This window comes from Alosa sapidissima, chromosome 13 (genome assembly GCF_018492685.1).
Source record: "Alosa sapidissima isolate fAloSap1 chromosome 13, fAloSap1.pri, whole genome shotgun sequence".
NCBI lineage: Eukaryota > Metazoa > Chordata > Actinopteri > Clupeiformes > Clupeidae > Alosa > Alosa sapidissima.
The window spans coordinates 30,549,954-30,562,258 of record NC_055969.1 but is presented as its reverse complement, the minus strand read 5'-3'; the positions used below and the strand labels follow the sequence as shown (position 1 = coordinate 30,562,258).

General features: G+C 40.2%; 1 protein-coding gene across 4 annotated transcripts in view; it reads right to left on the bottom strand.

Annotated features, from left to right (window-relative positions):
• Window positions 1-12,305, bottom strand: part of setx (senataxin) — a 30,736-nt gene that overhangs the window by 1,734 nt on the left and 16,697 nt on the right. For all 4 annotated transcript variants that reach the window (XM_042058422.1, XM_042058421.1, XM_042058423.1 and 1 more), the window contains 8 exons: window positions 12,197-12,303; window positions 11,622-11,693; window positions 9,343-9,492; window positions 8,938-9,045; window positions 5,798-5,967; window positions 5,390-5,482; window positions 5,124-5,300; window positions 4,906-5,001 (listed from right to left, as the gene is read on the bottom strand). In XM_042058422.1, coding sequence (XP_041914356.1) covers window positions 4,906-5,001; window positions 5,124-5,300; window positions 5,390-5,482; window positions 5,798-5,967; window positions 8,938-9,045; window positions 9,343-9,492; window positions 11,622-11,693; window positions 12,197-12,303 — 973 coding nt within the window. The remainder of the gene's footprint in view (window positions 1-4,905; window positions 5,002-5,123; window positions 5,301-5,389; window positions 5,483-5,797; window positions 5,968-8,937; window positions 9,046-9,342; window positions 9,493-11,621; window positions 11,694-12,196; window positions 12,304-12,305) is intronic.

The window sequence follows — 12,305 nt, the reverse complement described above, 5'->3', positions numbered from 1 at the left end:
CCCGAGCACCTGTGGGCCGCAACCCGGGACATTTCAGAATCCAACAAAGCACCGATGTGGTGCATTTGTAAAATGTACATATTTGATGTGTGTACTATTTGTTTTTGCATGTTATTTTCTGGCACATTTATTTGCTTGGCCAGGTGGGGGCGCAATGCAAGGCAGGTCCATTGTGTGTCATCATAATCATAATATATATTAACCTGAGAAATTTCAGATTCTTCATTTTAAGCAAAGAACATTTCTGATACACTTTTTGGCCAGATGGTGGCGATATATTAGGCATGTGAATTACACATGTGAATATACAAAATATTGGATATCATTATTGTGATTAAAGTTTCAGATCAACCAATAAAGGCATTACCAATTTCTGGCACATTTTCCTGCTTGACCAGGTGGTGGCGCTATGCCAGGCAGGCCCATAGGGTCTCTGGATATCATCATATTGATAATATCTATTAACCTGAGAAGTTTCAGACCATTCATTCAAAGCATAGAGCATTTCTGGCATATTTCCTGTTTGGCCAGATGGTGGCGCTATGCTAGGCATGTGAATTATATGTGTGAATATAAATCACAATGATATTATCCAATATTTTATGAAGTTTCAGATCAATCACTTAAGGCATTGTGCATTTCTGGCACATTTCCTACTTGGCCAGGTGGTGGCACTATGCCAGGCAGGCCCATTGGGTGTCTGGATATCATCATAATCATAATATCTATTAACCTGAGAAGATTCAGACCATTCATTCAATGCACTGTGACTGACACATTTCCTGTTTATATGGTGAGATATTAAAATCATGACTCATTACAACATATCAAAAATCCCTTCACAATTTACCATCAGCAACATTTTGGCATCATATTTGCCAAATTTCACATGAACCTGACAAACTGTCTAGAAGGAGTATGTTAAAATTGATCATGTGAAATCCGTGTAATTGCCATTCTTTCTGTTGCCAGGTGGTGGCGCTATGCCAAATATGCATTATGGGCATGTGAATATCATCACTACCATGGTATTCAAAGACCTGTGAAATTTAAAAAAAAAAACACACATTTATTGTTTATGTGGAAGGGTATTAAAATTCATAGTTGCCATTTCGTCAAATTACAACATATCAAAAAAAGCTTCACAATTTAGAATCAGAAGCATACGTCATCTGGAATCATGTATACCAACTTTCACATGAATTGGATCAATCGTCTAGGAGGAGTATGTTACAATTGATCATGTCCACAATGCACAAAGTCCCAATTACCTCACGTCCTGTGGGCATGGCTAATGGCATGTTAATACAAAAGTTGATTGTTTTTGGGAGTTACATACATCCACCAAATTTGGTGTGTGTATCTAAAACTATATGCCAACCACAAGTCACAGTGACATAAGGGGGCGCTATGGAGTCTCCTGTGTATTCACAGTACCTCTTGATGTGTGTGCCAAATTTCATGCGTTTTCACCGATGGGAAGCACCTCTTTTGGCATCACAATTAATCACATTTTAGTCCGCACAAAATCCCAAATACCTCACTTCCTGTTGGGCGTGGCTAATGCATTGTACATACGAAAGTTGTTCATCTTGGGGAGATACATTCAGCTAGACCGATCAAATTTGGTAGGTGTGTGTATGTGCCAACCACTGCATCAAACACCTAAGGGGGCGCTACTGAGTCCCTGGGCCACGCCCAGGGCCAAGCTCTGTGACCTAACTGCTTTGCGTGACGCCTGATGTGTGTACCAAATTTCAAGACTTTTCACCCCATCTTAACCAGCTCAAAAAAGGAAAACGCTTTGAGACAAAGTTAAAATAATAATAAATAATAATCCTTACAAAAACAATAGGGCCTTGCGCTCTTCGGTGCTCGGGCCCTAAATATATGCCTAAGTTAACAGAGTAATTATTATCCAAAAAGTAGGAGTGTAACTAAAATATACTGCTCAAAAAAATTAAGGGAACACTTCAATCATCCACTGGATCAGTACTCTGACACTTACTTGTGCTCAGAGCCAAACAAACTTTTGAGGCGAGTGTTTTATTTTGCAAGAACTGTCAGACATTCTGTGAATGTAGTTTGAGAATGGAAAAAAGGGTGGAAGGTTTCAAAAATGTGTTTTAACAATTGTGGAAAAAAAAATTGTGTTCCCTTCATTTTGAGCAGTATATGTATTGTATTGGTAATTATAGAATTACCACTATTATTTGCTAAAAGAAATGTTCCAGTTAGTCATTGATCACAGATTACTTAAAAACTATCATGGGACTGAAAAATAAATATCCAAAAGGGCCTATGTACTATTGAGCAGCAGAAGGATTTGTGATGGACATGTAGTGTAGACATGAGCGCTGCGCAGATCTGGATCTTACAACACGAACATGCTTCATGTTCAGTCAGATCTGCGCAGCGCTGCAAGATCAAACGTGCCCACCCATTTAACGCTACGGAACATGTAAGAAGATTCCTTTCTTTCAGAAACAGGTCTTGTTATAACCCCTCTGTACACTTTCAAAGTTTACAATACTTTGGTTTGTCTATACTAGGGACATTCACTACACAACCAATGAAGTATAATTATATTTTGACTTTTGAGCAGTCAATAGTATAAAATAATCTTGCTCAAAATGCAATTTTTTTCTCTCAAACCACAGTTTGAACTTGGTATCTACCATAAATAGAGCCTAGGTCATTTTTACTCTGGAGTATTCCTTTAAGGTTGTTTGTACTGTTTGGTCTGGTGTCTCATTTGCCTCGACAATAAACCATAGATTATCTATGGGGTTCAGGTCGATGAGTTGTTTGGCCAATTAAGCTAGGGCTGGGATAAAATAAATAAACTCATAAATATCGATTTTACATCGAAAATCAAGTCCCCCCCCCCATTAAAATCGATTTGTTTCTAAATCGATGTTCTCTTCAAATTCCATCACCAAACTTTATCCAGCTGCTGATGGGTAGCAAACATAAACCAGACCTGATGGCTCATTAGTGAGGTCATTCAAAAGGCTTAGGCCTGCTGCACAATGTTTAAACTAATGATATTGGAAATGCCAGAGTAGGCCTGATAACTGCACTATACCCTCCAACCCAACTTGTCTGAAACCATCAAAGAATTAATAGGTCTACTACCAAACTAGATAAAATTCCAAAGGGAAAAAAATGAACAAAACGGGTCATAATTTTTCAACATTTTTTGTCATTTGAAATGTTGTAGGGGGTAAAAAAAAAATAATAAATAAAATAAAAATGATTAAAATCGTAAATCGGGTTTTATGTGAAAAAAAAAATCTGAATTGTTTTTTAGGCCATATCGCCCAGCCCTAAATCAAACACCGTAACGCCATGGTAAGCAAACTAGTTGCTAGCCGTTTTGGCACTGTGACCACTGACCAGGTGCCGAGACCAGCCGGAAAAGGAAATCAGCATCTCCATAAAGCTCGTCAGCAGATGGAAACATGAAGAGCTTTAAACATTTCCTGGTAGAAGGCTGCATTGACTCTGGACTTGATAAAACACAGTGAACCAACACCAGCAGGGGACATGGAACCATGAAACTGAACCTTGACTGGACCCTGATATCTAATCGAAATGCAAAATTTGTTTTCATGTAAAAAGAGGACTTTTATCTGAACATAGCAAGTGTTTGCGGTCAGATAAATGTTTGTCTGTCCGTCAGCCCTTTACTTTCCTGTTGTTTTGCTGATTAAGTGCAGTCTGTCTGTCAGCAGTTCACAAGTGCATTTAATAAGCAAAATAGAATATTAGGTTATCTGAGGATAGAGAAAAGTTTACCCAAGAACACTTTGTACAGAACATATATGTAAGGCCAACTGATCTCACATCCCTGGTTGGTTTGCCTGAAAGTGTTGGCAGACTTTCAGAACCATTTCTGTAAATGTACATACTGTGTACTTCTTATGGTCATTTGTGATTTTTGTACCCATGTGTACCCTGTGTGTGTGTGTGTGTGTGTGTCTTTGGTCTGTATGCAGCGTATCCATTGTTTATCCTTGAATGATTAGAATTCAGTAGGCACTGTCTAGGGACCTTTTGGCTTATCCTCAGGTGTGACTCTCTATTGTATAGACTGGGGAACAAGGATGGGGGAGCAGACGTCATATTGTCACCATTTGGCCATGAGCAAGTTGGGGTGTTAAAACAATGTGGCCAGGCCTTTGAAGCTTAATTAAAGAATAATAAAGCTGACCAGGCCTGATGACAACAACAAGAGACCACATCCCCACACACCACACCTTTATATTGCATATTCAAACTAGTAAGTCACTCCTTCTCTTTGTGTGTAACTTAAATATGGTAGATTTGTTTCTGTATAGTCAGAGAATACTGGTGAAACCCATGATGGGGTGACTCAAACATGTACCTCTCCCTTGAGGGGCACTGGCCCCTCATTGAAAAGAATAAAAGCCTGGATCCTGATATTCCATCGTCCTGACTGAATCTTAAGAGAAATATGGTAGTAAATATACCACCATGCCAAAACATCAGTCATCTGCTGAGGAGGTGAACCCCAAATTCTGATTGGACTGTTACTTATAGGAAACAAGCTCATAACACTTGGTTAGATAAGCAGTTGCGGTATCTATTGGTCAACGGCTACTTAAGCCTGAGGAATTAAGTTTCAGTCCTGCTAAGGTTGTAAAAGCAGTTACATTTGACCTTGGCAGAGGTCTGCGCCACCTGGTATGCCGTCTAGTTAGTCATGTTTTGAGGACAGTTTGCATATTTGAACATATACAGAACATGACAGAAAAGCAGTAGATGACCTTGGAAGTGCAATCCCAGACAGGTCACAAAGCATTGAGGAAAAGGAAAAATGTATACAAACACAAGTGCTAATGCTTTTGCAGGCATACTTGCGCACGCTCACAAACTTACCCGATGGAACCCATTTCGTTGCTGGCTCGCACACAGGACACAATGATGCAGTCCATCTCCCTACCCTGAAAGCCATCGACTGTGTCCACCACCACCCTAACACAACAGAAATACAAAAATCATCAATTCAGTGTATGTTTTTGTTAAATGTGTATTTATATTATTCAACCATTAATTACTGTTGTGAGATTGAGTGTGCGAGTGTGTTCAACACTGACTTTGTCAAGTTTTTTTTTCGGAGGGCTTCGCGAATCCGAAACTTCTGTCCACTGTACGGCGTGATGACCCCAATGACTTTTTGAAGTGACTGGGAACAAGTGCGGTTCTGGTACCGCTCAACGACCAACTGCACTAACTCTACAGTCAGTTTCACCTCCTTAGGGTTGAAATATGAGCTGCCATGCACACACAGAAATTGTCAACATAAGTAATGGAGCAGCACATGCTTATTTTTTAAATGCATTTCTTTAAGGTGATGACATACTCCCTCTCTCTCATCTCCTGTCCATCAGCAACATCCAACACCCTGTAGGACTCACAAGCCCACTCTTTAGAGCAGCGATTCTGAGCGATCGTTCTGAAAATGAATCAAAATACATTATATTTACCAGAAATGGAAATATGATATGCGATGTGAAAAAGGTTAAGATTTCAATATACAAATTTCAACCAGTTGTTTGAGCTTAACTTTGAATTTCTGAATTTCCTGAAGCATTTTACTATGGCTTATTAATTTGTAATTTCATTCTGGTGTTTCTTAAACCTTTATATGGATCATACATCATCGGTCATTCCCATACTGTAAGTTGCAGCATGGTTTCAAAAAGTATTTAGTTGAATGTTTACTTTAGGAAGATGTGCTTGGACAGTACAGTAACTCTATGCGCCTCACCTATCGGTCTTGAGTAAGTTGTTGTAGATGTATCTGGAAGGGAAGGAGCAGATGTCTGGGTGCATCCTGTATTGCTGACTCAGGAAGTGGATGCGTGGGGGGCTCAGACGGTGTATACATTTGTACAGTCGAGCCATCAGTGACTGATCAAACCCTAGCTCCTTCACTTTCTGACAGACACACAAACACAAAAACAGAACATAAACTTAAAAATAAAAAAAGAAACGCACAATACTGACTAGAAGGCATGCATTATCAAATGCAATGAAGCAAGTGTATGTGTGCCATACTCTCTCTTAGCGAGTTAAATGAGGCAACTACTCAAACACAACTCTAATTATGGAAACACAAAAAGCAGAAACTGGTATCTTGGGTCATTCCATGTGAAAACCGCCAATAAAAGATTTTGCTGAAAAGCGGTGAAAATATGCCTTATGTTATCAAACGAGGGAATCTGAAGTTTCAGGTCAATATCTCAAACGGTTTGCCCGTGGCGTCCATTTGAATTTCGGGTGCCACGGCCCTAATTGACACATTGGAATTTCACATTTCATCCTTTGCCATTTTTGGAAGCCCCTAACGTCTGTTGCATCTCCCTCTAGACTTGGCCTTGAACAAACACAGCCTTACAGTCCTATCAGGAGGAATAGGGCACACTGTATCAATGCCTCCTTCTGACAAAACACCACCTGGCATAATCACTCTGGGTCATCAAAATAGAACTCCCCAGCACCCCAGCTGGTTGTTTGAGGCATCTGTATTCTCAGTGGCAGTCAGAATGGTATGAAACAGATGACTAAATTCAGCAATATGGCCCAAGAGAACGTTTCCAGTGATTTTAGAACACCTTTTCAACAGCTATCCAGTTTGAGGCAGGAACTATTCTTGGCCGTCACTCTGGCTTTGTGCTCACCATTTCATGGATTGAGGTCTGGACTGGGCCACTCTAAAATGTTGACTGCGACCAGCGTGCTTTATTTAAGCCGCTTTATCCATACTCTTCCTTTCATGTTGTGTTTGACTTTATGCAGGTTAATGTTCTTGTCCTTGATGCTTGCTTGGTGCTCTCACTGCTGTTACGAGCTGGTAAACAAGGCTGTGCTGTGAAAGTAGTTGCTTGCTAAGGCAAAGTAGGTGGCTGGCAGATAGATCGTACATGAGCTCATGACATATTTTAGATTTAAAAGTGCAAAGTTAATGTGGTAAATTTCTGACGAAAAAGGCCTAGGAGTCACTCTGCAGTAGAAAACTTGATGCCATGTCCCCTAAAAACTCATGTGATGAGCCCATGCACAGACAAGCGAAACAATGCATGAGATCGCCTGAATGTAGGGAACAAGACGATTACAACAGCTCCCTTGTGCACAAAACACAAAATCATCATATTATAATGACTAATAAAAAATTGGAACTAGGTGACTAGGTTGACCAGGGCCCTGATTGACTTGTCAACATGTCAATCACCTGTCAAGGGGGAGAACCCTGATTTGACATGACGTATGGAAACTAAGAAGGCCCTGTGACGTTATGCATCGTATAAAGAACATGGAATCATGATTTAGACTTCAGATTGTGTGCACCCTGTAACACCGCATTATGTAATAACTCAATAAAATGAAATAAATATCACGTCAGTCATAACTGCCGCATTTTGTAATAAACTGCCTGAATGCAATATGAAAAATATTTTGCTGCATTATGTAATAAGTTATTACATATTAATAAGTTATTACATATTGTGGTTGTTATTACAAGATGCGGGTCTTGCGATTTTTTTAATCAAAATGTAACAATATGGTTCATTATGTAATAACGAACCGAAAGTGACGTCATTGATAAAAACAGCATAACATGTATTTTACTCACAGTTAATATTTAAGATGACAATATATCATACTGTTGCTCAGCTTACATTGCACACGTAAGTGCTTCTGATAGTTAACCAAATGAAAGCATGGACAACTAAATCTCGGTCTTCGCTCAATCAGCACCAAATTAACAGATGAATGCGCTAGGTGACTGGAGGGCGGTCTGGAAAGAGCAAGTGCGTGTGTGAGGTTCAAAGAGTGCCGCCAGTATCAGGAGCTGCAGCAATGAGTTTTTTAAAAAAAAAAAAAAGGTTCCTTTGGGCGTTCAGTTTTTCTTAAGAAAATAATAGGTACTAGCTACGCTACTTTGCTCTGTCGTGGCACGGCCTACTCGTTTATTTGTTGTGCATTGCACGCATGCATACAAGAAAGAAAAGCAGGATGTTAGTGGTTGCAGAGTTGAGGGGTTTTTAATGTTTAATTTCAATGTTTAATGAAATTTGAAGCTTCTGCTGACTGTCCAAAGGTTGTACGGAACGGAAGAGTACAGTGCAGTTGTGCATGGAGGGTAATTTGGCAGATCTTAGAGGTACAGAGCGGAAATACACAAAATCATGTACAAGGTGGGAGCCAAGCCATGTAGAATTTTGCACACTGCACAGATTTGAACAAACTCTAAAAGGTGCCAAAAATTAAGAAAATTGGCTTTTTGTCAAATACTTTTAGAGCCTGCATGTACAAACATTGTACAGATGTATGGTTCATGACTTAAGAGGCCTTAGGCCTATGCCTTTATATAGTAAGAGGTTGGGGGCTTTTCATTCGGAACAGGCAATCATGAGTTTGCCAATGCTGGATAGCAGAAGTGAGAAAAGCTACAGATCTTGTTCAGAGAAGAAAGTTTATGCCTTCACTCTGTTGGGCAGTTGAAGTCTCATTGCTCAGCATTTGCTTAAAATAGACTTCTTGTCTATTTTGGCACCACGTAGCTGGCGGCATAACGACCACTTGTCTCGTCACTGTGAAACTCCCACTCCATTGAAAATGAACTTTGTCTGGGTCTTGTAGCTAGGGTGGCTGTGGGGTTAGGCTTTCCATGTATGCACATGGACGGGCAGGGAGGTCCAAGACCAGTCTCATACTGCATGCGCAGGAACACACAGGCGCGCATGTACATAAACATTTTTATTTTATCAGATAAGAAAAGAAAGGAGCGAAATGAGCAGGAGAGCTGAACCATACATGGTGTATGGTGGCAAATAAGTCTCTTCTCCACACACCAAGTTACTCTGAGTAAATAAAAGCACTTCTCTGGTAAGTTGTGGGCAATACCTGTGATATGACTGTTGGTGGAAGCTGGTTAGGATCTCCCACCAGGACAAGCGAGGGGCAACGAAACAGCAGAGGAATCAGAGTCTCAGTCTCCTTGGCCTGACCTGCCTGTGACACACACAAAAAACAGATATATTACTAGTGACCACAGTGCAGAGGGGTATTCCATCAACCTCACTAATGAAGGCGGCGCTTAACAGGAATGGCCTGAACTTGCATAGACTTTCACTTAGGGCTCAAGCCGTCCCATTAACTCAAGTTAGCGGCATCTTAGCCTCGTTTATTCAAGCGAGGTTTAGGTCAGAGTCATCTCTGCTTGTGCAGGTTTGGCCTTTAGCGAGGTTGATGGAATACCCCTCAGGACAAACTAGCACTAACAGATTGCTGAGCTGATCCTGGCCTCACCTCATCAATGATGACACAGTTGAACGGTACACGTCCTCGGCGGCGGAAGGCCAACTCCAGCACGATGCTTCCGCTGGTGCTCAGGGTGCAGCAGATGATGTTGGCCTCCTGCAGTATGAGCCGCTGCGTGTTTTGCCTCCCACTTTTGCACTGTGGACAAGAGACGGACCAGACATGCCTTTGTTATAGACAGACCAGACATGCCTCAAAGCCAGCAGTGGCAGCAACATTTGTTGCGCTAGATATATTGGGCATTGGAGGGATTGTTTAGTGATTGGAGGTCAGAATGACCCGTTGCATGTTTTGCTGAATGAGAGGCTGTGGAAACTGTTGTTGAACCTGTTGAGTGCAGTTAAGGTAGAGGAGACGACAGAAATGTTAAATACAATGACTAGACTTGGATACAAAGACTAGATACCTCATGTATGTGGTTATGATTGTATAACTTTAAGATCAAGAACAAGATTTTATACATTAGAAGTTATTAATAAACAGTTTCCATCAACTAGAAGTGTTTACTAACCAGCTTTTATGAAAGAGGTGAGTAACATTAGAGTTTTCATATATTAGATGTGCATTTTATCTTTATGCGTTGGTGTCAGTTTACTTACAACATATATTAGTTCTCTTTTACTATAAAGGTTTACTAATAAAACCCAAATGTTCCTGTGCATCAATGGTGCTCCATCTGAAATTTGCCCTCTCTAGGTCACAACTCTAATAAAGATCATGCGACCTTTATTGTCATGAGTGTAGAGAATTCTGCCTGAAGCAGACAAGTATTATGGTCCTGGATCTCCAAGAAATAGTTGTTGACATATTAGTGATCATGTGGAGTAGCATACCATGGCAAGAGATGCTGAAGGCAGTATAAGATGTATTGTGTTTACATGAGTATCTATGGCTCCTTCTTGGAGCGAAGTACCTGAACGAGCATGAGAATCACGTGTTGTATCGAAGAAAGGTGTCCATGCATTGTTGTATGTGTGCATATAGGAGGAATTTCATACAGGAACATTAATGACAATCCGTTTCACTGTCAATTTAACCATTTTGAAGAACTTGGGAGGAAAATGGGTTAAGGTTTGTTTGTTTAGGCAACGGTTGAATGTGAAACATTTCTAATAGGCATTTCTAAATTGTAAAGTTGTAATGTAGCTTGTACAGCTTAAACATAATTCCTTGTAGGCCATGTCCATCTTGTAGGCAATCATTCCCTTATTGTTTTTTGTACACAAAAGAGCATGCCATCTTTAGTTTTCCACCAATTAAATGCAATGACCGTATTGCATGGTTTTGCAATAATGCATTAGTTGTAAGTTGTAATTAAAGTGTAGCAGAAATTATTTTGCTGACAGAAATAATTTCAGACTCTGATGCCACCTTTCAGGCTGCCAAATGCACAGTCAGTGTCAATGTCCAGGTTAGATTATTTTCTTCTTGGACGGATTATGCATCTCTATGCCTTGTATTCTAAGGGCAAGGCTTCTAAATCAAGAATATAGGAACTGACATTCAAATTGCACTGGGATTGGAGCAATATCCGTTTCATTAATCACACATGAGCTTCGTAGGAAGATGATTTGGTTACACTTTACTTGACGGTGTCGACATAAGAGTGACATGACACTGTCATGAACATGTCATAGACATGTCAAACATTTATGACATAACACTTCTGTTATTAAGTGACATTCGGTTTTTGTCATAAGTTAGGGTTAGGATTAGGGTTAGGGTTAGGCTAGGGTTTAGAATTATGGTTAGGGTTAGGGCTGGGGTTGGGGTTAGGATTAGAGTTAGAGGTTAGGATTAGGTTTCATGTGTCATGACAGTGTCATGTGTTCCTGACAGTGTCATGTCACTCATGTCGATACCGTCAAGTAAAGTGTTACCGATGATTTCTATGCTTGAGTCTGCACGGCTTTCCATGTTAGACCGATACATTTGGTCCGTAATAAGGTCCATGGCAGTCATGAGTCTAGCTGTTTTAAGATGGTTAGTTTGTACAAGTACAACTTGGTGCACCTGTGCATTGGTCATCGTCAGGTCATTAATGTGATCCGATCTACCAAGTCACTGCCCATAGTTCGGCCACAAAAACTATTGAAAATGATGTTAAGCTGTAAACAGCCTATTAGCTGGCTGGTTTCTGTTTGTCCATACACTTTAAATGGAAGACAACTTGTCCTTTCTTTGTCATTACATTTGTATCTTAACTAAAACAATTTTGATGTTCAAAAAGCATTCTCATTCTGTGTATGTGTAAATATGGGTTTAACCTGTTTCATTTGGTGACTCAGTTTCTCCCTCTCCTCATTCAGCTTTGAGTTCTTGTCCCGCAATTGAGCAAGCTACAAAAGAAATGGGCAACAAGTTAAGCACTGCGAATGGAAAACATAGCGATGATCATGTATAAAAAAAAAAAAAAAAAAAAAAAAAAAAAAAAAAGTCGTTTAGTGGCTCAAGGGTTAGAAAAGCACAGGGACCCTGACTATACAGAGGAAAAACTCAACCATATAATACTTGAGATTTCTTATGGCAAAGTGTAAACAGTACAAAAGGTCAATTAGGAATGAATTAGGAACATGTGAGGATCGAAATATTTAAGTCACAGCTGAATCATCCAGTGCAGCAAAAATCAGATGTGATAAAGTGCACATTATGTCCTAGTGGAAGCTCGTGTACCATGTGTGTTTGTGTTTGGGAATCCCTGTCCTACATAAACCCCCACTCTCCCTGCACAGAAACACAGGACAGTATTGCACAATCATTGAATGACATTGTTGCCTGAGCTCAACAAGTTCAGTTCAGTTGCCTCTCGAAAGGATAGAGAGACCGATAGACACACACTTACCTTTGCTGGGTCTTGGGCCATGGCACACATATGGTTCAGGTTTTCCATGTTCTGCTCCAAGTCTGCAATCTTCTGCTCAATACTCTTCACATGTACCTGTGCTTTTACT